The 25,946-nt window shown below is 28.6% G+C and overlaps 2 protein-coding genes across 2 annotated transcripts; both read right to left on the bottom strand.

The window, feature by feature from the left end:
* Window positions 1-250: 250 nt before the first annotated feature.
* Window positions 251-13,308, bottom strand: LOC145181461 (choline transporter-like protein 4). Its single transcript, XM_090071084.1, has 26 exons — window positions 13,198-13,308; window positions 12,453-12,501; window positions 12,157-12,230; window positions 11,573-11,623; window positions 11,202-11,223; window positions 10,640-10,748; window positions 9,185-9,289; window positions 9,027-9,090; window positions 7,771-7,879; window positions 7,343-7,385; window positions 7,228-7,268; window positions 6,541-6,591; window positions 6,348-6,409; window positions 5,721-5,846; window positions 5,487-5,586; window positions 5,210-5,302; window positions 4,237-4,522; window positions 4,019-4,065; window positions 3,326-3,420; window positions 3,122-3,158; window positions 2,743-2,812; window positions 2,328-2,401; window positions 2,136-2,206; window positions 1,149-1,228; window positions 984-1,068; window positions 251-796 (listed from the first exon to the last, which is right to left on the bottom strand). Exons 1-26 carry the CDS (start codon window positions 13,247-13,249, stop codon window positions 669-671), a joined length of 2,124 nt encoding a protein of 707 aa, XP_089927210.1. The 5' UTR covers window positions 13,250-13,308; the 3' UTR covers window positions 251-668.
* Window positions 13,309-21,181: 7,873 nt separating this feature from the next.
* On the bottom strand, window positions 21,182-22,509 carry LOC145181768 (testis-specific serine/threonine-protein kinase 3-like). The gene is made up of 3 exons (XM_080056928.2): window positions 21,946-22,509; window positions 21,614-21,806; window positions 21,182-21,463 (listed from the first exon to the last, which is right to left on the bottom strand). Exons 1-3 carry the CDS (start codon window positions 22,423-22,425, stop codon window positions 21,204-21,206), a joined length of 933 nt encoding a protein of 310 aa, XP_079913054.2. The 5' UTR covers window positions 22,426-22,509; the 3' UTR covers window positions 21,182-21,203.
* Window positions 22,510-25,946: the final 3,437 nt, after the last annotated feature.

Genomic DNA, 25,946 nt, shown 5'->3' with positions numbered 1-25,946 from the left:
ATACCTTTATTAAATTAGTCTGTGGTATAGGATTTATTAATTTCCAAAAAACAACTAGTTGGCTGAAATCTCACATATAAATTATGATTTGAAGTTAACAAAAGATTGAATGCTTAGCACATATAAGAGATAAAAACTCTTAGCACATATAAGAGATAAAAATGCTTAGCATTTAATCTTTTTATACAGAAGTATAACAGAAATATAAGGTATATAAAGAATTATAAGATATAAAAAGAAAACAAAGAAAAAAGGTAAATTTTTTTTTCCATCTCTTAACAAAAAAGCTACAAATCTTTTGAAAAGACATTTTTTGCATGCTAATTATAATTTTCTCAGTTTAAACTCAAACATATTCAATATTTACTAATAATACTTAAATACTTGTGTAAAAATAAAAGTAAATAATACTCATAGCAAAAAGACATGATACAGAACAACTAGATTTTATCCACACATGAACATTTTATACTAACAACACTCATGAAAATCAAATCAAATCATGAATATAAAAAGCTTACTGACATAAAAAAAATAGCAACAATAGAAAAAAAGTAACCATAGAAAAATCTTTTTTCTAATATTCAAGATGGTTACTAAAAAAGATTTCAGAAAACTTATAAATGAAATCTTCAATAAATGAAGTAAAAACCAACATGAAAGAACAACTATGTTCGGGTTGGTGACATTGAAATATCATTACTCGGCGCATTTTTAATATTCATGATACTTCTCAGCTCTTTTGACATATAGTATGGCTTTTCTACAGAACCATCATTGCGCTCAAGATCTTCCACTAAATGTAAAAGAAGTTCATTAACAATAGTCAAATAGTTTTAAAAAAGTAAAATTAAATGTAGATTAAATTTCCAAGCTCCTTCTTTCATGCTCTTCTGCCTCACACCCTCTTACACACACTACAAACAACAAAAATATGCATTTCATTTTAAAATATTCTCTAGCACTTATAAATAAAAACGTACAGAAGCACAAGAAAAGAGTATCAATTCCCATGTCATAGACACTGAAGAAAAGCATTGTAACAAGGTATGCACCAATTGTACAAATCTGTAAAAAACAAGACAAATTAGAAAATGATTTTATGTTTACTTTCAATGAGATTACATCATCAAAAAATAATACCATACCAGAATAGGAGCAATAGAATAATGTAGTTTGTCAGGCTGTAATGCATTGTATTTTGCAAACCAGAAAAAGCTTCCAACTGCTGAAATTTAAATTCATATATATTTTGAAAAAATTTAAAATTTAAAAAATAGATATTGGTATTTGAAAAAAATTGGTCATTGACCTAGGAAAGAAAAAAAATTTTTCAAAAAATGCTACAATAGCACCTCAACATCTTATAAAACTAGACCTTTTTTAGGCTCTTGATGACATTGAAAAAAACAATATTTCTTTTAACTTTATCTATAAACCATACAACATGTACCAGTAAAATCTGCACAAGCCTTAGTGATAAGAAAAAAATGAAAATTCAAAACAACCATACACTTTAAAAAAAAATAAATTATTTTATAGATTTTACATAAACTTCAAATATATTAATCAACATGAAATCTACTGGCATTGATTACAGCTTTAATATTAGCCTTAAACCTCTTACAAGCCTTTGTGAAATAGTTGCTGGGCATAGTGTTCCAATGCTTAATGATGGATATCTTTAGGGTCAATGACACTATTATGAGAGAATTCACAGGCCTCTGACTCAATGTATGCCCAAATTGAGTAATCAAGTGGATTTAAATCTGATGAACTGGTAGGACAAAGACATTTTCCCCAAAAATCTGGTATTTTTCCCAGAAATCTGATATCTCTAACTAAATCCTGAGTGTTTTGCTGTGTAAGGAAGAGTTCCATTCTGTTTGAATACAACCTTGGCATCATGAAAGTTTTGGCATTGATGTCTATTAAAAATTAACACAATAATTATGCCAAAGTAAATGCAGATTTTATGGTTGCATGCTGCATAAATCTGAATCTTGATATTTCCAATCTTCACCTTTTTTTGGTGTTGATTTTAAAACTAGTTCAATACTAAACTAGGACATGAAACTAGACAAAATCGATTTAATACTGAACTATATAACTGTATAACTAGAAAAATAACTTACCAACTCCACCAGTAACAAGCACTTTTCCAAGAAACAAAATGAATCCAGTGATACCATTTATAGCTAGTACCCTTTAAAAATAATTTCAGGGGATTACAAATGGCATATTGTATATAAAAAAAAAGTTTTTTTAAATTATGGCAAAAAAATACTAAAACATTTTACATAAACTACTACAACAAAATGAATTACCTAACTGGATTTCGTACCAGTAAACTAAATGATTCTTTAGCAGAAGCACAAAAATTGTGACCATATATAGCAATCTGCAGAAAAGATAGTTAAATGATTTTTTATACTATTTGGTTATAAGATCGACACTTTGAAAGCATGCTTACAACAGAAGCATAAATTTGAATTGCTATTAATTTAATTTTAAGATCATTTTGTCTTTTTTTCTCATCAGATTGCCTTTTTTTAAGAAAAGTTTAACTAACAAAAAAAATTATTTGTAATAAACAGAATTTAATTAACACTTTCTTTCCTCAACTTTATACCTATATTTCTGGTAAATTAGATTTTGGAGGAGGACTTATTCACATATATAAAATTCTTCTTAATTGCTATTGAAGTAAAAACATCTTACTTTTAGTGGTATTTCACTTACCATTATATATGCATTCTTGTTTAAAAACCTCAGACACTTTTCTAGGCACCAAAAGCAGCATTTTAAACACCTACAAAGTATTTTCTGAATTTACTGTTCACAAAAAAAAATTAATAACTCTGTACAAAAAATCACACCATAATGTAATAGTTTCCTAGATTTTTTAAATAATTCAACATTAATAAAATTATTACAAAAATAGTTACCTATGTTTAAGTTTTAAAAACATTATACAGAAATAAAAGTTGACTTTAAAAAATGAATGTTAGGTGAAAAATAATGTGCATTATTGTTTTTTAAGTTAGAGTTAATTCTATACAAAAATATAACAGTTCAATTTTAAATATAACAGTTCACAGCTTAAACTTTTTAAACTTACTTCATAATGAAACTTGCTACAGGATTGTCGGTGTTCTCTATAAAGAAAATTTTTCTTGAATTGAAATTTAGTGAGCCGTTAATTTCAAAATCATTTTATGAAATTTGCACAAAAATTTTACAAAAAAATTTTTTTTGTGCAAAACGCAATTAATTTATTGTAATATTTTATTATCATAAAAATAAAAAATTTATACAAAATAACCTTTTAATTTTCTGTCAATATACTCTAATGTTATCCGAATCAGTTTGACAACTGCTATAATGGCTGCTCCTAATGCTAATGAACCAGTGTGATAGCTAAAATTTAATTTAACTGAAATAAAAGAAATATTTCAAACTATAAAATCTCATTTATTAATAGCAAAAAGTCTTTTGAATTATAATTATTTTTGTAAAGATGAAGAATTTTTTTTAACAACTACTAATTAAATTTCATAATGGTAAATTACAAAAATATAATGCTGATAGTAAATTATAAAAATATAGCAATTTTGAAATTAAAGCAGTTGTAATTTGTTATATATACAGGTACTTTGTTTTATAAAAACAACAGATTAAAAAATTTGAGAATTTGTTCAGAAAGCATATCATACCTTTTTTGGTATTAAGTTTACACTCTCTTTTACTATCATTTTTTTTATTTAGCGTAAAGTATCTACTTTTGACTTAAGGATAATTTTTGAGAGTTTTTGTGTATTAAAAAATATTTAAAAACTTTTTAAATCATAATTCAAAAATAAATATATAAATATTTTTTAGTTAAAGGTTTGACCTAAATCTGAATAATAGATATACAATTGTAAAAACTAAAAAATAAACAGATAATATTATAAAGCAATACTCTTTTTGAATCTTAAATAAATAAATATTTAAATAAATCTAAATATGAGTATACCTTAGTGCTCTCCACATGCCTGCAAATACTGGGAAAGACGGAATATCCTATAAAAGTTAAATAAATTAATTTACCCCCAACTTCCATGTAATATTTAATAACAACCATTGAGTTTTGGTTGTTGAGTTAAAAAAGAATTTACAACAAAACTAATATTACTAACAAACAAAAAAAAAACCTGAAATTTAAAAGAAAAACCTGAAGTTTAAAAGAAAAACCTGAGGTTTACGCTTTGCCCAATAAAATGAAGCAAAGGCACCAGCCAAACTGCACTCTGTAAATGCAATAATAAACTGTGAGCCCCACAACCAACCAAATAAATGAAATACTTGAAAGCGAAGTAGGTTAACATTTTCTACATATTTTGCAAACAAACAAGTAGCTGTGGAGTTAGGGTATAAAGATGAGAATGTGTTCAAACTGCAAACTTCGCCAATGGTCAAGTTATAAACAGAGTCATTAGCAGATACTTGATATTGCTTAGTTCCATTTGACATAAGAAATCTATTTAATGTTAGGGAAAAATGCTCAGCATGTGGAAACTACTATGTCAACAAATTCCTTAAACAAAACTTGATCAAGGATAATACCAATAAAAGGTATTATCCTTGAAACCAGACTCAAATCATACTGCAACCAAAGTAATGCCAAAACCATTGTTCTTCCTCCAGGGTTTAATAAATTTACAAAATCCTGTGTTGAAAACTCAGAATTGAAAAGCAACTTAATGTTGAGATGCTCTTAAAAATTCTTGAATAATTAGTTACTTTTTCTCATTTACAGGTTGACAATTTATAGTTTAAATATTTGTTTAAAACTATTTAGACAAAATCTAAAAATTGCTAAACTTTAACTGAAAAAAAAAAAAAAAGCCATAAAGAACTTTAATCTGTGCAATGTTAAATGTTTTTAAAAGTTGTGAAATACCATGATAAAAGTAAAAAAAAAGCAATGAAAATTAACAAGTAGTACTAACAGCTATAAAAATTCCATTTCTGACAGTAAATTTTAAAGCTACAAATTTCAAAGTTACAAAGTAAAAAGTGATAAAAGGAGATGATCTCATCTTTTTTGCTATTGTTGTAAATTTTAAATTATTTCTGTGAAAATAATTTTTTGCTTAAGAAAATTTTTAACAAAATTAGTTTAATAGGTGAAAAAAAAAAAAAAAAAAAAAAGATGAAAAGATACAACAAAACAACTATGAACCAAGCAAACCATGCAAGTTGAAATAACCATGGTAACAAGGGAAAAAATAATGTTGACAACATTGAACAAACAGCTCTAAAAATCAATAGAAGTGTTACAACAAAAAAAAACATTTTGACCTCTAAAAAGAGCATTAGACTTTTTAATCTTTTTACTAATCTGTATCTTAAGGAATGGGAGAAGTACAAGATAACCAAAAACTAAAGTTCTCTATTTTATGTAGTGCAAACCGATGCAACAAAAAGTCAAGAGTGTACACCTGCTAGCTTCTCCAATAAGTTGACATGCAATTCTCACACGATGGATCAAAAAAATCATGATGAGAAACAGAATAAGGAAAACGACAGCCAAGACAATACCTAAATAAAATTTTCAAATAACTTGAAAGTGTAAAGGCATTCAAAATAGATTATAACCTGAGAGTGAGAAAAAGTTTTAATTCAATTATAGAAAAGTATTTTGTTTTTATTTTCAAATAAAAAAAAAAACTAACCTAGTACAAGCCAAGTGTTTTTGTTGCCAGCGAAATCACTAAACTTGATTGAAATTCTCCACACAATGTCTTTACTTGTGTTTGTATCAACCAAGTACTTATATTTAGCAAATACATAATAAATCCCTACACACATAAAAGTAATATTTAAAGTGACTCATGGAATTACAAATGATTGATTGACAAAAATACAAAATAACCAATTTAACATCAAGAGCTGTTTTTGAAAGAATTTCAGGTATAAAAAAACCTGTTTTGCCTATACATAGCATGTAAAACTATACAAATATATAAATCAAAAAAATATACAAATCATTGTGCAATAGACAAATCTAACTTTCTAAGCCGCTTGCTCTTTAATATTTACATCCAAACAGTTTATAACTATTACAAACTGAAACAGAAGCTCAAATCTTTGATAAAATAAAAAATAATGAGTGAGAAATGGTTGTTTTTATTCCTCCACAATAAACTTCAACAAAAAGTTTCTTTTTTCTTAAACTTTAAGGAAAACTTTTCATTCCATTTCATTTTTTTTAAATTATAGTTTTAATGATAAAAACTATAAATTTACATAATATCTAAAATAAATTTTTGAAACAACAGTAAATCTAAATTTCAACATACCATAACCTATGAGTCCAAGAACACCTAACCCAGTAAATACAACTAACGGGAAAGTTATCCATCTGAGAAATAACAATCAAATTTCACTTTTAAACAGATCATTAAGCAAAGTTCTGAAACAAATATTTTATAAAAAACAATGTTGATTTTACACAGAAAAAGTTTTTAGGAAACAATGAAAAACAAATCAAACCTTGCTAGTATTATGTATAACATTGAAGCCACCATTGATATTATAAATCCACTAGAATTAATAAAGAAGCTTTTCATCATAAGAGATTTTTTTTAAAAAAAATTCAAATCTATTTAGAGTTTAAAGAAATTGTAATATGTAAAAACAAAAACTGCTCCATTATCTTATCCAAAAGAGGTTATAAAAATAGAGAAATGAAGATGAAAAGGAAAGAAAAGAGATTGAACAAGAGCAACAAATATTTAAAAAAAAAAGTTTAGTACAAAAAATAAAAATTATAGTTTCATTCTAAAATAGATGATTGAGTTGATGTTTAACTTATAAAAATTGAGTTGATGTTTAACTTATAAAAAATAAGAGTATAAACATTATAGTTTCATTCTAAAATAGATTGAAAGATAGATTGAGATAATGTGTGACTTATAAGAGTACCAACTTAATAAAATTACTTCATTGTGTTTTTTTACTTCACTTGTGATGTCATAACTACAATAAAGTCTTCTCCATCAGAAGGATATTTCTAATACACTTATATAGGAGAAATATTGAGTATTGAAAGAAATAAGGAGGGGAGTTTAGAAAAAGTTAACATCTAAAGTCATAGTTGTAAAGGCATAATTAAAATAAAGGTACATTCTATATTCAATTAAAAGCTTAATCATTATAATAGTATAATCTATTATTTACATCAAAATCCAGACCCAAACCACTTTTAACTCATCAGCAATCTATAAGAAAAATCATGATTTTTAAAAAACTAAATATTGAAAACAAATTTTAGTTTATTGGAAATCAAAATTACCTGCATTGCAAGATTTCTGAAGTTAGCCAAAATTTGTACAGCACTAAAAAGGTACAAAATAAAACAAAAGGTGAATTTCAGTCAACAGCATTTTAAGAAAGTCACACAACAGATCTACTGATTGTAAATTAATTGATGTTTCTTTTATAAAACACTTTAATTTTTAATGTTGGGCAGATAAAAAGGTGGCACATTTCAGTAACTAGAAATTGTTTAATTTATCAAAGATTTTCTTACATCCATAGTTAAGCAACAACTTCATTAAAGTATATCATTAACAAAAACTAAAGATTTATTTTAAAACAAATAAAAATGGGACCCTATACAGTATTTAATTGTAAAATACTTAAACTATCTGTATAATTCTTCTTATGAATTTAAATTAGGCACCTTTGTTTTTGTTAATACGAAGTAGTGCATAATCTTACGTTTGGCCTAGCTCAATATCAGAGCCATTTACTTTAGAACCATCTACATTGATAATTCCCAGAGCATTGATTGTACTTGAAAGCATCACAGGCATACAGCGATAGAACACTAAAAAAATATATCACATAAACAATTAATTTATAAATAAAAAATTTTCAAAGTTGATGGAAATAGGATTTACTGATTTGTTAAGAAATTTAAAATTGTGACATTTCTATTTCATTCAAACAAGATAAACGCAACCAGTCTTAGAGAGTAGTGTGTTGCAAACTTTTTTTAGTAGATGAGCAATTTTTGATTGATCAAGTCAACTTGATGACCTTATCTTATCAACCCTGACTCAACTCTAACTTTGTCTAATGGGTTGAAGAGAAGGAAACCAAAGACAAGTATTGTTACCATCACTTAAAAACTAATTATTAATTACAAAAAGAGAGATGTTTGGTTTTTCCTGGTACATCTACACTCACATATGTGATTCTAATGTTGCAAAAGCTTGCCATGAAACTTGTATGGGTTCTTTTTTCTTTTTAAGTTGTGTGTTCTAATAAACTTTTAAGCAATGAAATTTTAAATGTTGGCTCTACCATCATTTATTGTTTAAATTTTTTTGGGAAGTCTTCTTTTGTTTGTCAAATCAAAACTGATGAGACAATTTAATGTTCTGTTTCATGGAACATTAAACATGCAGTAAAGGAGTCTAAGACAGTTAACATACATAAAGACAGTAAACATAATTATCCAAACAGTTATTTCTGAACATAAAAAATTTGAAATGCAGCTTTTGATTTGTACCAATAAAAACACAAAGGAGTTTTTTCAGTCTTGCAGGACTTTAAGATCCAGATTTTATTGCACTATTAACCTGTCATAGGTGACCTGTAATCCATGTTTAATCAATTGAAAATGGTTGCAGCACATCAAATTTCAGCAAACTTTGCAACAAAAAAGCATTTTCTGGGAGAGAAAGTAAAGTAATAGAAGTATAATAGTAGTTAACCACTTTTATTAAAAGTACTTTGTAATTTGTTGAAACTACTTTTATGAATAGAGTAGAAGTAATGAGATTCAATTTTAAATTCCCCATACACTACATATAACATCTGGATGAAAAGAATAAGATGTATCAATATAAAAAAAAAGAAGCATAATTATAGAAGAAAATTTAGAAGTGAATAATTTCAAAATAGATAAAAGAAGTTGAGCTAATATAATTGAAAAAACAACTAAATATTTAACAGAAAAAGAGAATTACCTGGATCACTTTTAAGATAGTAAGGGGAACACTTGCCAGTCTGAACCAATTTTCTTTTTGTATCCTAAATAAATCAAATAGAAAACTTTGAAAATGCTTGCAACCAACTATTTGAAATTAACAATGATTAACTATGCCTTTAAAAGTAGATTGCTAACCAATGAAGTATCCTTGGAAATCTGGACACCAGCTATGCACACCATTTCATCATTTGAAACATCATAACCAACAGTACTTTGTTGTGGACATTTTGAAACACACACCTAAAAAACTTTGAAACTTGCTTTGAGAGTACATAAAACTAAGACATAAAAAGATTTAATGATTCAATTAATAATTTTTAACAAAATAATAGTAATGAAAACAACATTAATAATAATTAATAATAATCATTAGGCTTTTTAGGCAGTGTTGTGAGTCCAGCCAATTTATTTTTTAGAGTGATTACAGTTTTTAGCTATTTGTTGAATTATATTCAAAGCATGAGATAAGTAATTTTTTCTGATTCTAACACATACTGCCTTTTGACCTTCAGCTTACAAAGCAAAAAAGCAAGCGATTGCCAACATCAAATAAGCTTTAGGAGATTAAAGAGAAAAACTGATCATTATTCTTGAAAGCAACTAAAAAGGAAACTTAGCTGAAGAGGACAAAAAAGGAATGTTAATCTAATTTAATGAATACCTTTTTTTTTGTTTATATATAAATCAACAGGTGATGAATTAGTTATTTGACAAAAAAAACCTTTAATATCTTATTAACAAATTAAAAGAAAAACTTTTTTGATTTTTTTCTAAATAAAAGTATTTTTAAATAAAGATTTCTTGCTCTATTGAAGCTTGCCAATCTCCCTTGTAGACCTTTTGAGCCAAATGTCCCCAAAAGTTCTCAATTGGTCATGCTTGAGGCACATTTGGTTGGTTGGATTCCTTACTAACATAATTGACATATTCATCTATCCAATTTAGCTAATTTTTAGAGTAATGAGAACTTGCTTAATCTGGCCATAATAAATAGATAAAGTTGCCATAACACATGCAAATAAATAGAAGAAGCTGTTTATGACCATGGTATGTCTGAGCTATTGTTTCATACTTACAAGTCTGGGGCAATCAATACATCAATTTATATTAATGAGCATTTTTAAAAATATATATATCGAATATTCTTTTTTTTTTTTAATTGATGACCTATTGCCAATTAATTTAATATTTAAGACCCAATTTTCTCTGACCTTTTCAATTGTTGATAAGTCTCTTTAATTTGGTTTTCTTTTCTCTGAAGTAAGATGACCAGAGCACTTTTTATCAGAGAAAGACTGACCAGTTTCAAGTCTTTTTAAGTTATCATAGATTATATTTTAAGCTATTTCATTTTTTTTTTTTTTTTTCAAACGATTTATGATTTCACTATTTTTTATATTAGGGCTTTTTTTACAAAAAAAAATTTCAAGACATTTTTTGAAAAGTTTCTCGTTCTGCTACTTGTAATTTCAAGACATTTTTTGAAAAGTTTCTCATTTCTGCCACAATTATTGCTGTTTCTGAATCAAGATTTTTTTTTGACAATTATTCTTTGAAAAAATTATTATAGGATATAAAGACATTAAATACCTGAGGAGTGGGACAAGAAAAACCATTTTTTGCATATGTCAATGGATCACTAGCACCTTTAGTAACACACTTGCTTAAGTCAAAAAAATGAAGAAAATTCTTTTCTGGTCTAAAAGAAAATTAGTAAGAAAATGTATAGATTCTTAATTTTAAAAAATAATTCTAAAACAAACAAATTAAAAATCTAAAAGATTGAGAAAAGATGAGTTGAAGTTTCTAAAAGATTGAGAAAAGATGAGTTGAAGTTTAAATTCTTTAAGTCACACTTTGGCAATTTGAACTAAATTGTGAATCAAGTTTTTATAAGCTAATAAATTCTGTCAAACAAAGTTAAAGAAAGTTTATAGCTTTTAAGTTTCTTTATTTACAAAGCTCATATCAACTTAAAGTTATTATTTTTTTGTCCTTTTATTTATAATTAACTCATCCTTCTACTTTTAAATACTGAAATTTATTTTGAAGATTTTGATTCAATATAAATTTTCTTTAATCATACTCTTCAAAATAAATCAATAAAAAATATTGTCAGGTTTAAAATTCATTTTTAAGAAATTAAACTTACATGTCCACACCACAGACCTTCCCTAAAGAGAACATTATTGAATTTATTTCATTTAAAGTCATAGAAATAAAGAAAGATTAAAATTTATAACCAGGTGCATCCAATCTAAATACAAAAATGATGTTAAGAAACAATCTTTGTTTTATACACAGAAGACTTAAACTTAGTAGGGAGCTATTGTAAGAACAGTTTTACATTTACAAATCGTAATGAGCTTTTAGCTGTGTAAATTATTTCAGCCTAAGACAAGCCTTTTAAGTCAAAGATTATGTGAAGAGCTTTAAAATGCTTTTTTAAATTTTTGATAAATTTTTAGCTGAGTTTTCTTAATAGAACTTTTAATAGAAAACTCTAAATTAAAAACAACTTACCATCAGAATCTGTAGGGTAAAGTAGTCGTTTGGGGTCACCTTGCATATAAGCTAGAAAAAAATGTATGTATATGTGTATATGTGTGTATACATGCACACACACATACAGAGAGAGACAGTGGCAGTTCCAACAAAAGTTACTTAAACTTGGAAATTTCATTGAAACAACTCCTTGAATCTTATGACTTAACTTGCATTATTATCATCTACATTGAAAGCATGTAGCTCATGAGTAAATTATACTAAAATATATTTTTTTCACTAAAGTTAATAGAAATAAAAATAAATAAAGAAGTGCTGAAGCTGTATCATTTTCAGATTAAGCATACAAATTTACATAATATTTACACAGTTTTGTATTAAACTAAACAGCCTTTTTTCCTTTTTTTTTCTTCCTTTTTTCATCATATTTTAAGACGATGTAAATAAAAAAGCAAAAACAAAATTAGTCAAATATCTATAACTAAAGTGTTATTGTAAAGTAATGAGGATATATATTGGTTGCAAATAAGCAAGATCATTAAGTTATGAAAAACATATTTGTATTTTTTAAAAAATCTTTTAATATTTTAAATAAAACTTACCAACTATACCCACTATTATCATTCCAATCATATAAATTGCAAACAACACACAGCAAATGATATCTGTGCATCCTCTAAAACATTTTAAGAAATATATATACACAAAGATAACATTGTAAAGATTGATACTAAGATTAAACTTGAGTAATAAATATACTTTTGCTACACTAAAATTTAACAAATAAGAAATACTTTCAATTAAAAAGCTGCTTATTTCTTGAATACCAAAACAAACAAAAATTATTTATTATTTGTAAACAAATTTCTGATCATTTTTTAAAATCTTGAATTCATACCGATTTTTTATCGGACCTTTGAAGTTTGGGTCAAATTGCTTCTTTTGACCTGTAGAAAATTATCAGTTTCATAAATAATAATTACATATATAGGTATAAGGTGACCAACTTTTTTTACTATGAAAAGGAGGACAAATAAACTAAAAAATATATATTACATAAATAAAATTTTTTTTTTATTAATTGCAACAATAATATACTATAATATGGTATATACATGGTAAAAATATTGGTAAACGCTTACACTTTTCAAGGGAGACAGAACTTACAAAAGGAGGATTGTCCTCCCTAAAGGGAACATTGGTCACCTTAACAAATACAAATCAGTCTTAAAGATTGATTGAAAAAGATAAAATGAAACTTAAATTCCTACACAGATATATAGTTGGGTTTTTCTTATCTGTAAAATAGTATATAATAAATTATTTTTACCACTTTTCCACCATAGACACATTTTGTTAGAAAAAACTTTATGAAGAAAGGAATGAACAAAATATAATAAAATAGCTTTAATAAATGACCAATTGAAACTTCCTTTGACAAACAAATAAGTTTTGTGTATGTATTTATGAGGATGTATTTATGAGGTTACTTAAAAATATTTTCCTGACAAATTGTAGATGTTATTAGTCAAATGTTATTAGTAAATATGTATAAAATTACTAAGCAACATATGTAATAAGTGTTAAGATAAATTGTTTGAGTGAACTTAAACCTACATGTGTGTAACTTTTATTTAACTTACCAAACTCATTCAGTAATTTGCTCTTCTCTACATTACCCTCATCATTTGCCATTTTATTTTAATAATGCTATGTAGCATATATATATATATATATATATATATATATATATATATATATATATATATATATATATATATATATATATATATATATATATATATATATATATATATATATATATATATATATATATATATACAACCAGCTAAAGCTATAATAATTTATCTACTTTTGAACTATTTAACTAGCTACTTAAAATTTATTTATTTTTGTGTATGCAGATTTAAGTAATTGACTATTAACTACAGGCAATTAGGCAAGTATATATATATATATATATATATATATATATATATATATATATATATATATATATATATATATATATATATATATATATATATATACTTTTATATATACATATATATGCTTATATGAATGTGCTTATATGTATGTTTATATATAAGCATACACACATTACATAGTGTTGTTTTTAAGCCGGTCTTTTAAATATCACTATAATCCTTTCTCATTGCTTTTAATTCATAAGTTTTAATATTCGAGCTATGGGTGGAGCCGTAATTGTCTCAAGGTTAGTATGTAAACAGAAGTCCCTGCTTATAGACTTTAACTGTTGTCATTTAGGATTTTTAGATTTTTCTATCTGAACTAATACTTGTAATAATATTTCCATTCTAAATGACTAAGAATTATCTATGTGGTATTTTAAAATAAAAATTTATTTAAATTGTCAGGCTCATGATAAAAGATATTGAACAATGAAGTTAGTGGATTTATTAGGGTGCCGTTGGTTTTCTTAGAGTGGGTGTAAAATGCAACCTCATTGCTCCTCTTTAAAAACTATCGCATTATATTACTTGAATAAAATCACGTGCGAATTTTTACCTTCTTGCGCCATTTAAAATAGAAAATAATAAAACTATTTCCGTTAGCACGCATACATACACCCTACATTTATATATTTATGAAACTTGTACCCCATTCATACTGACAATAAAGCACGGTTTAATCGTATAAAACTCGTTGCATATTTTGCTATTGATAACGAACAACAAAATATGAAACGGGTTAAAATACTTATTTCATATTTTGCAAACTATTAAAACAACACACGATGTTATTTTTCGTTTAAAAAAAAAAAAACAATTTTAAAATGGTCAAAGAAATCTGAGATTTTTAAGTTTTATACCATTTTCACACTGACGATGGCTTAATCATAGTATTTTAAAATTGTTTTAAATTTTGAAACCGAAGATCAATTTCATCAAGTTACGTTAAAAACTATTCAAAATTACCTTCAGACAACTTTTATTTAAAAAGTCATTTTAGTGTAGGTATTAGATGAAAATAGAAAGAGATTAGGATGACAAAGAAGCTAATAAATAAATGGATTAAAACCAATTAAAAAAAAAAAAAAAAACATTTCGTACTAAACCCATTCATTCACACTAAAATGGTCTTTTAAATAAAACTTGTCTTCCGGTAAACAGTTTTAATTAAAACGGTAATTTAGTTTTAACGGGTAATTTATTTAAACCAAAATGAAACAACTTTTAGAAAGTGCTCTTCGTTACAAGCAAAACTTATCAGTTTACAAGAAAATCTATGCGTCTATTTTATTGTGATGAAAGATGTTTATGAACCACGTAAAGTAAACCAAAACCAAATTCGTTTATATTCTAAGTTCAATTACAAGAACGTTCTTTAATTGAAATTCGCAGAGATTTCTCTTCTTTTAGAGGAAAAAAATGGTGAGATGTTGTACAGAAAGAAGATAGATTAATCAATTACTTTTAGCATTTATGAATTACGCAGCAAAGAGAATAATAGTGATCATTTTCAGGAAGTATGCTCAACTATAATTAACCGGTAAATTCGGTTTCCGTTATAATCGTCAACAACAGTCGCAAAATTTATGTTTTAAGTAGGTAAATAGTAAAATCAACAACTCGTTAAGAATCTAAAAACATTACGGTTTTAAATATTGTTTTAATTAACGCTAATGAAGATTTTTATTGAACTGTCAGCTAAAACAAAAATCATATAAAGTTATAAAGTTAAAACTAAATTGCGACAACACGTTTTTGTTTTTTGGATAGTAGTAAAACATGAAATCGTGATACAAAGTTTGTATAGGTATATATGTGTGTATATGATGTGTGTTCTTTAAAAAAAACCACAGTTTTGATCCGATCCTCACCAAAATTTGCATAAGCGTCTAATTTTTCCCAGGGAAAGTTTTAGGCCAGGTTTAGACCACCCCGGCCTCCATGTTCAGGTTGCTTATGGCTGGAACCAAGTTCCAGTCCCTTTCGATCACTCTTTGCCCCTGGTGAGGAATTGATTACGAAGCTAATAATTTTAATAGTTTTATCAGTGAAAACCAAAAAAATTATTAGTATGTGTTTGCGGTTTTTTTTGACGATTTCTGAGGTATATTTTTGGAAAAGCATGCCGTATAAATGAACGAGAAAATTTGAAGACAGGTTTTTGCTTGAAAAGAAGAAAAATGTGACTCATCGATGTATTTGTTGCGAGTCAACATGTTCATGTGCAAGCTTAACCATTTTTCTGATTATTCTTGTTGATGTATGGCTTCTTGATAGCAAAAAATCTCTTTAAGCTGTGCAAGTTTAATGACTTCAACTTCAAGTTCTATAAGCAAAAATTTTAAAGTGAAGCGAAGTGATAAGCCATATTTTAAGTTGAACTTGTATGTGGCTGTACTATTAATATTATACTCTTCCCTTCCATTTACCTAGACTCCTACTCTATCCCTTAGATTTGGAAAAAGTTATAATCAATGAGAAGCTACCTATGTTCAGGTTCAAAGACATCGATATAAAGTAAAGTCAAGTGATAACTGGTTTGGTATATACTAGCAATCTCTGCTCTTCTAAGTTCTAATTTCTTAATTAAAATTTGAAGTATACACAACAGTAACATTACAGAAATACAGAATATACAAAAGGTATGCTAAAACCCTTACATTTATTTAATAATCATTCTAACTTTCGAAAATCCAATCCCTTAAACATGTGAAAAAATTGTTCGCATATTATCTTATCTAATATAATCCTAGCATGCTACCCTTTATTAAAGAATATTCTAGTTCCTGGCCTTGGGAGCCTAAATGATGTGTGTCTCGCCTTTCCAGTTCAACAATGCTGGAAATTTCATTCTTAATGTGGCGGTATCATCATCATCATCATCATCATCATCATCATCGTCATCATCATCATCATCATCATCATCATCATCATCATCATCATCATCATCATCATCATCATCATCATCATTTTGATCTCTGTCTGGAACAGGTCTAGCTGCTATTTGCTCTTCCATGGAGTGGTATTCCCAAACTGGTAGAAAGGAGTTTAAGAGATCGAACTTCTGGTAGATAAAGACTAACTTCTCAGTAGTTTTTGTAGACAACCTGTATCTCTTTTCGTAGACCACCTGTCCAGCTTCACTAAAGGCCCGCTCACTTGAGGCACTTGAGGCTGGCAGGTAATAATACTCCCGTGCTGGTCGTGCCAAGATGGGCATCTCTCTGCGATGTGTCCTCCACCAGTCAAGGACATCAACCTTCAAATCTATCACAGTTGTTTCTCTGAATTTTGCCCACTCAAAGATACTTGGTGGCCTCTTAGCTGTAGCATTTGTCCGCCTGAATTGACTGGACACAGTCTAAAAGAAAGGAAGTTAAACGTTTAGTAAACTTTGTATAACTTCGCTTACTTTAATCTAAAATTGTTTAAATTCAAATAATTTTTAAAAAGTTTGTTTAACTTTAAATTGGGCGTCCCCCTCCCCCCGTATGACATTGTATCCTCAAATTAAAATTTTTATGACTTTGTTTGTTCGATTGGATTAAGATTAGTAGAAGTATATTTAACTAGCTTTAAAAAAATTTTTTTAATATTATACTTAATAGCTATTTCCTCTGCTGCTGCCTTCCACAATTCATCTTCAAGAAGCTCATGAGTGATCTTATCTGAGACATTGATTATACCTTGCTGGTTTAACATCCAGTCTGCTATTGTAGGATGACTGGCTTCCAACTTGTCAAAAATCTCATCCCTGACACCAAAAGCGTGCAGTTGTTGGCCTTTCAAGAAGGGGTGTAGCAGGCAGCCTATAACATAAGACATGATGTCATATCCTCCTCTTGGGAATCGTTTCTCGAGCTCTACAATGAGTTTAATCATAAAAAGATCTACTCCAGTGACACTGTTTTTTCTAATTTCTTTGACCCTCAGAGAAGCACACAAAATTCGCAAAAAAACTTTGCATGAAATCGTAAACTCTTAGAAAACTTCGTTTGAAATTGAAAAATATTTATAAAAATTTGGCATTAAGTCATAAAACTTCGTATTCGTTTGTTGACAGTCCTTTCCAGGGCCACGTTAAGCTTGTGGTCAATGCACATGGTTGAACCACTTTCAAGATCAGCAATAGTCTCTGACTCCCTCAGCGCAGCTTTTATATTTGAAGCTTGATCACACACAACAAACCGCTTCTTGACCATTCTAACCAGGTTGTCTAACTGAGTAGCAATGTTCTGACTAGTGTGCTTACCTGGGAATGGAACAACTCAAACAGCTACCTTTTGTAGAACAAACTCCTTGGTGATGTAATGAAGAGTCACCGTCACAAATGGATTGTTGTTGCGTGAGGTCCAGATGTCAGTGCTGATTGCAACTCAGTTGCAATGAGGAAGCTCCTTATCAAACATGCTCTTCATGGCCATCTGCAGATTCCTATAAAAGAGATAAAACTTGAAGCAAGCCATGCAGGCACCACTTTTAACCTTAAACCTCGAGTCAAAGTGAGCAAGCAGTCTTTGGAAAGGGATAGAGTCACACATGTAGAAAGGCTGATTGTCAGTTGCAAGGTAAATCATGAGCTCCATGTCACCGCGAAGTTGAGTGGTACTCCGTTGTTTACATCAATAAAAAATCATACAAATTTGACATGAAGTCATATAACTTCGCTACATCGCATCGTAACATGCATTATTTAACTAAGTTACCAGTGCCAACAGTTTCTAATTCATCTTCTACCTCTTCAGCTTTGTCCTCCTTGGTAGCTTCTGTCTCATCTCGTATCTTTTGATTCTAGCACATTTTGATGTATTCATCCTTATGGCTAGACCCCAGGTGACCATTCAGGGTCGATGTTGACCTTATTTTCCCTGTATTCCTTCAGGAAGTACTGCCAAACCAGCGAGCAATGGCTCTTTGGCATATTTGTTTGATGTTTTACAATCTTTAAATCGTGTTTAATAACATACACAAAGTTATGTTTTCAAAATCGTTAAATATAATGTAAACAAATTTATACGATTTTTCTTCAACTTTTTGCGGTTTTCAACCTCGTTTTAATTAAGTTTTAGCGACTTTAAAAGGTTTTTAAAGTCGACTAAAAGTTAAAGCTACAGCTTTTTACGGCTTTCATAACCGTTTAATAAACTTTTTTTCGAAGTTCAACGGATTTCGACATCGTTTAATTTTTTTTTTTTTCGAAATTTAACGGATTTCAACTTCGTTTAATTTAAGAAACGTCGCCAAACTGACGGCTTTCAAAGTCTAACAAAAAATATACGATTTTGAAAAACGTAAATCGATTGTTTTATCTCTAAATAAGTTTAAAAACTAAAAAAAAAAATTTATTATAACAACTATTAACAATGTAAACTATAATATTTGCAAAATTAAATCTTGTTTTTTAAAAAAAAAAGAAAACTATTTTAAAATTAAGATAGTAGGAACCATCAAAAGTATTCATAGCTATCAAAGTTTTATGAAGTAAATTCGAATTTTTTGTTTTATACTTAATTAATATTCAGTATGAAATCCTTAGCCATCGATCACTGCTTGCAAGCGACGAGAAATACAATCAATTAAGTTTTTTAAATAGTTTTGAAGAACACTTTGCCAAGCTGCCTCCAAAGCTAAAAAGAAATTTTACTTGTTGATTCTGTGCTCCTCCCTATTAACTCTGTTATCCAAATCATACTACAAATTTTTAATTGGATTGATATGCGGACTTTGAGCAGGCCAATTCAACAATTTTATTTCATTTTCTTCGAAATATATTTTGGCAATCTTACTCTTATGTTTTGGATCATTGTCTTGTTGGAAGACAAATTGACCCGGTAAACCTAATTTTTTAATAAAGGGTGTTGTATTGTAAAATATTTACATATCCAGCTCCTGGTAATTTTAATTCCTATTTTTTTTGTCCAAGGGTTTCCCTTTTCTTTTCCATACATTTGGTGTTTTCTTGGAGTTCTTTAGTTTTATTTGGTTTCATCAGACCACAAAATTGATTTCCAAGAATCTAGTGGCTTTGAAAAGTACTTTTTTTGTGACACAAGATCCACAAAAAAACCCTGCTGAGCGAAGTCTACGTTGTTCGTTCAGAAATGTTGATGCTTAGTTTCTCTTTAATAACTCTGGCAGAAATAACAGGTTCTCACTTTACTTCTCATACAATAAGCTTATTCTTCTTTAGATGTTGTTTTTGGTGGACGGCCTGAACGTGCTTTATTTTGCATACTTTCAGTTTTTTTATATTTTTTTGTTATTGATTGCAGTATTGCCTTGCTTTTATTACATTTTCAGCAATTTTTCTATTCCCAAAAATTATTATCTCGTATTTAAAATTGCATTTTTAATATCATATGCTAAATATAACCAAACATATAGTTTGACATCATATTAATCAACACAGAATTATTCTTTATTATCGTCTTTATTGATCTTGGAAACACATATTTTCTAACCAACTGGTGGAATCACTTAAGTTAAAAAATTTGTTTTTATTCACTTAGGGTTATATGATGAAGTATCAGGCAACCAGATACACTGATTACGTTTTGTGCATGATTATGAGAAGATGAAAAATAAGATATCTAATTCTGGTTTAAAAGTAAGCTCTACCCTTGGTGCAACTCATTTGAGTGATAATTCATTATTTATATTAAATTCTTAATGCAGCATTTCCTAAATTAAGGGTTGCAAACCCCACAAGATGTTGCTAAGCTCACTCTACTTTTAGTGTTTAAGAGAAATGATAAAGTGCTAAAAACTCTCAAACATCACTACAAATAAACAAAACTAATTTCATTAAGTAATATAAATATATAAAGAAAGACTTTTTAATAAAATTTAAAGAAATCTTAATTTCTTTCAAAAAACTCATTCGAAATGAAATTTAAATTAATTTCGAGATATCGAAGTTTACTGTCCATTAAAAATCTCCATTCTTAGCAAAAGTCTCGCCTTTAAAGTCATAAACTCATATTCTTAACAAAGAATATGAGTTTATGACTTTAAAGGCGAGACTTATTCTGATTATCAGGTAAAAAAACTTTTGAACAATTAAACTGTAGATACGTCTTGGTTCAAGAAAGGAATATAAAATCATGTCCTGCAACTAGACATGATTGCTAACAAGGTGATTATTTCTTTTTGTTTATTTTTATTAAATTTTTAACTGGTATATTCAATCCGCTAGTTTAAGCAAAAAAGGAAATTTTCAAAATGTTATAGTGACTAGTCAAACAAACGATTATGACAAAGCGCCAGGAAGAGTTAAAAAAAATTATACTCTCCAAAAAAGTGGATCTATATAAAGATTTATCTCGAATTCGGCTTGAAACGGACAAAATGAGAATTAAGTGTGTAATATGTAACTAGAAGCTAGCTCATGAAAGCATGGAACCCTACACAATAAAGAGGAATCAGAGTATTCAAAGCATCCAAAGACAATCTAGTTTCAGGCCCCAGAGCAGCTTTTTCTAGAACTGGACAAACTATTTGCTCCGGACATCCAGTATTTAGCTTAAAAAAATGCAGGCCCATAACTCTCCTAAAATCTCTCGTTAAAGATTCTTATAAACTTTTAAATATCTTTATTTTTATATTTGTTTTAACTCTCATTGAGAATAGAAAATAAACTATAAAGCATTTTTCCATCACTCATTCATCCATTTCAGTTTTTCGATATCTTTTAAAGTGATTCGATTTTTAGGATTAACTTCGAGCATACGTGATATCAGATGCCGTAAGGTTTCTGATATAGGTTGTTGCAAATTACGATAGACTGGCCCACGTTCCATTTGCTTAATTTGTTTAACTTTATCAAGGTCGTTGAACGGCATGTTACCTGTTGTTATAATGTAAAGAATGCATCCTAAACTCCATACTTCAGCACATTTTCCATCATACGGAATGCCTAATGCAGATAAAATTTAAAAAACTGTTATCGGTATTTCTATTGTTAACATTAATTGTATTGCTTTTACTATTTTTGTTATTTCATCTAACTTTAAAAATTAATGTTAAAGAAATAGTAACACGAATTACTAATTTGTGTGAAAGATACCTTTAAGGATTTCAATCGACGCGTACGCGGAGCTTCCGCAAAATGTTCTACTTAAATCGGTGTTCTTTACGTATTTCGCAAACCCAAAATCAGCTATAAGAGGTTTCAGCTCGTCCACAATAAGGATGTTTTCACACTTTAGATCGCGATGTAGAATGTTTACACTGTGAAGATACCTTACAGCATCAAGGATCTAAAATAGAAAAAAAAAAAAAAAAAAAGGTGAGATCGATTTGGACGAGCACTTATAATAAATAACTATAACTTTACACTAACCTATAAAATAAAGGAATTTTAACAAAAATATAATTTTTGGAATAAAAGTTACTTACCTGAGAAAAAAATTGTTTAGCGATGCTTTCTGGCATCAATTTATGCTTTTTTATGTATTCTAACAAATCCCCCCCTTGCGCTAACTGCAAGCACACGTATACTTTGCTTCCAGCATCAAGCACGTCGAAAAACTTGCAAATATTTGGATGCGAAATATTTCCAATAATTTCTAATTCTCGCGGTAAAAAGTGTTTTAAAAAATCTTTTGGTGCAATTTTTCTATTGATAATTTTTATAGCAACATCGCAGTCTAGATTTTTCGAATAAGCACGTTTAACCTTTGAGTACGTTCCTTCACCTAATCGGTCGTTAAAAAGCACATAGCCTCGTTTTAATAACAGCATGTAATCATTTATTTTACAAGCACTTTTATCTGACTCAGACTTGCTGTCGGCTTGATCTTTAATATTTCTCCCATCTAAAAGTTCCCCGCCTACTTTTGAAGAACGAAGCTTATTGCCAGAATGAGTCATTTTCATTAAAATCAATATAAATTAGCTGGTGCTAGACATTCGAAGATATAAAAGCAAAAAATGATAAAGCCAAAAGTAAATGACGTCAAATGAATTGTTACGTTAAAAGTGCAATGTGATTTATCAAATTGCAGTGCAATAGGGAATGATACTTTCCTGCAAATTGCTTTAAAAAAACGAAAACACTTTGGAAAGAGTAAACCATTCAATTACTCATAAAATTATTCATAAAATATATTTGTAAGGACATAATTTTCCTAATTTGCAGAACAAATATGCAGAAGTAATACGCTTTATAAGTCTACCGGAGAGTTCTCACTGTTTTTAGAATAAAGTATTTAGTAGAAGTAAAATACTTTACAGATCAACCGGAAAGTTCTGACTGTTTTTTAGGTCTACCGGAAAGTTCTCTCTGTTTTTGGAAAAAAAACTTTTTAACAGTAGGATTAGGGTTAGGGTAAGCTAAATTGCTACGTCAGTATGTATACATTAAAATTTTTGTAAGAATTTGTATAAACCGATAAGAGAGAGATTTTCTAATTGCTTATTTCAAAATGTATTACTTATTTCAAAATGTATTGGTACAAAGCGATAGTCAAACTGAAAATCATTTAAAGATTGTCAAAAAGTTTCCAGTTTGGTACAGGTAATTGCCGCACAGTGAGTCGAAATTCAAAAAAACTGGCAACCCCCCCCCCCCCCCCAAATGAAAGCAATTGCTAGAAACTAACTATGCAGTAAAACAATGTTTTTGACACTGCATTTTTATTTTAGGTGTCATTCCTAAGATCTTAAAAAAATTGCCCCCTATCGATTATTTTTTATTTCTTTAATCGTAAGTTTGGTGGAAAAACTAAAAGATTCCACAAGATTCCATGGTAATTTTAACATTTTCCCATTGATAGGTAAATATGAAAGCAGAACAAAAAAAAAAATCATTTGCCCGAACTTGCCCAGATTCAATATACAACCTTTTAAAAAGTCAAAGGTAAAATTTCGTACTAATTATTTTTCACAAGTTTTTCACACTAAATTAGAACTACAGAGGAAATTTTTCACAACTCAAAAACCAACATTTAAAAGCTAATGCTCAAAAATATCATGCTAATTTTCAAACTTCAAAAATCAAAATGTTGCATGATTTGACGCGGTCTACTTCCTGAATTAAACGTTTAAATATAAGACTTGCGTACAAAATAACGAATAATAGTTCATTACTTACATTCATCATGAAAGGAATACATTTAGTTCCTTTTATTCAAGAGTTAGGAATTAATTATAATAATTTATTTGAGGCTCTTCTACTTGAGTTTAGTAGATAGGAGGGTGTAGACGATGAAACGACTAATAAACCTAAAATGACAAATCTCAAGAAAACTTTACCAATATTTAAGTGTAAATTCAAATCTAAATTACTAAAACATTCAAGAACCTTCTCTAGATTTCTAGAACATGAGCGAACCTGGTTAGATAAAGTATTAACAGTTAACAGAAAAGATGTTGAAGCAGTTTCAGATAGAAAGAATATGGACTGGGAAAATCTAAGCGAGAGAAGCAAAAGATCTAAGTTAGTAATAAATCAATTGAATTCAAATTCATAAAGTAATTTATTCACTTAGATATCAAATATTATCTTGTTTAAGGTTGCCAAGTTGGCTGAACATCCTGCTGAAGCATTGGCATTAGCTTCAATAAGAAAAGCCTCCTAAAATCCTACTATGAAAGATTTTGTTTTTGTCATGAAAAATGCTATAAATCCTGGCAAACTTAAAAGCATGGAAGTTAGATTTCTGATAAAAATGAAGATTGAAAATGATTTGAGCTTAAAAATTGTGATCTTTCTGATGAACAGTTCAAATAATCAGAAATTCATCCATAAAGCAGATTGCAGATATTTATCCTTTACTTCATGAAATTAAGAATAAAAGGCAGAAAAGTTTTCCTGAGGGTGCAATTTTGACAGAAATATCTGCTTCAACTCCTCTACAGAGTATGATTAATCATACTCTGAAAAGGATACTAACTTTTACTGAATGCCAAGACTCAATAAGAAAATTCGCTGAGAGTGGGGGAAAGTTTGAAGGTGTAGTTCACATTAAAGCGGGTTTTAATGGTGTCTCCAATGTGTGCATAAACATAAACTAAAATATACTGATACAAATAATGGCCCAAGTTAACGAGAAGTCTTTTTCAGACAGTTATTGTTCCACTTAAATTAACCTTCATGAAGGAAACAGTATGGTTGAATAAGAAGCCTTCTAGTGCACATTACTGTAAAACCCCTGCATCTTCAATATCAAAAGGAAGCGATAAAACTGATCAGAAATGAAGATGAACCTCTTAAAGCTAAAATGAATTGACGGGTCGAGTTTGAGGTAAAGTTAGAAGTAGTAGAAGGCAACCCCTGAAAAAATCAGTTTCATCAACCGCATTAGTTTCAAAAACCACAAATCTGAAAATGGAAAACCACTTTCCCTTGATGTTAAATAAAGCTGTTTTTCTAATAATGGTTTTTTTATTTTTAGTTTTCGACATAGAATAGTAAGATAAGATAATATGGTGTTTTGGTTTTTCGAATCCAAATTTTTTTTTTTTAATAAGTGCGCATTTTAGTTTGAGGAACCCAAATTTTTTTATTTAAAGTAATCTTTGTGCGCGCGTAAAAGACTCTAAACAGCATACGTGTGTGTGGTACGCGCCTTAGATACACGTAAAATTTATTTAAAAAATACGTGGTATAGATTTTATACGTGGTATTATACAATATTTGGGAATCGAGGAATCCAATTTTTTTAATTTAAATCATTTGCGCGCGTAAATTTTCTGACCCAAAAATACTTGAGTTAATGCATAACATTTTTATATTTGATGGTTACATCATTTTTGCCGTTTTTTCACCTTTCTGACTCACTGTGCCGTAGCTCTTTAAAATCAGCAAATATTTTGATGAATTCTGATTTAAGTACAAATTACCTACCACCAAGAACCTCAAGATTACCTGAAATGATCAAATTGAACCAAATGGGTCTACTACGAATCAAGCCATCGTGTAAGTTGTCTACTCGTGATCATTTTTCTATGATGGGTTCAATAATTTGAAGTCAAAAAGGAAAAAAAGTGTTGATCAATAAAGTTAAGATTTCTATTATATTTCCTTGTTTTACGATTTTTTTATTTTGGCTGCAAAAACTATATATTTTCGAAACCTTAAATTACTACCTGTCTAGTGGATCCATTTTGATCTAAGAATTTTCTCGATGATATTGGTCAAAAGTTGATTTGAGGTGAAGCGTGTTTTTGCGGCAAAAAGAGTACTTTTTGTCGTTTTCAGCTTTGACGTCGAATAAGCAAACCTTCGATTCGAAAACTACAAATCCTAGAAACTTGAAATTTTAAATTCCTCTTGAAGTGTTTAATAATGATAGAAATTCTTAAGAAAAAGGTCGGCGAAAGTCGACTCGACGTTTTTATCCACCTTATCGCCTATAGTGCATTGCCGGCAGCAGAGAAACAAGATTCATTATTTC

The sequence above is a fragment of the Hydra viridissima genome, unplaced genomic scaffold (assembly GCF_058129835.1).
Source record: "Hydra viridissima isolate aposymbiotic clone 2 unplaced genomic scaffold, HvirCarnegie_v1 scaffold_14, whole genome shotgun sequence".
In the NCBI taxonomy this organism is placed as follows: Eukaryota; Metazoa; Cnidaria; class Hydrozoa; order Anthoathecata; family Hydridae; genus Hydra; species Hydra viridissima.
Note: the sequence above shows the minus strand (reverse complement) of the source record. Positions and strands in the feature narration are given on the sequence as shown.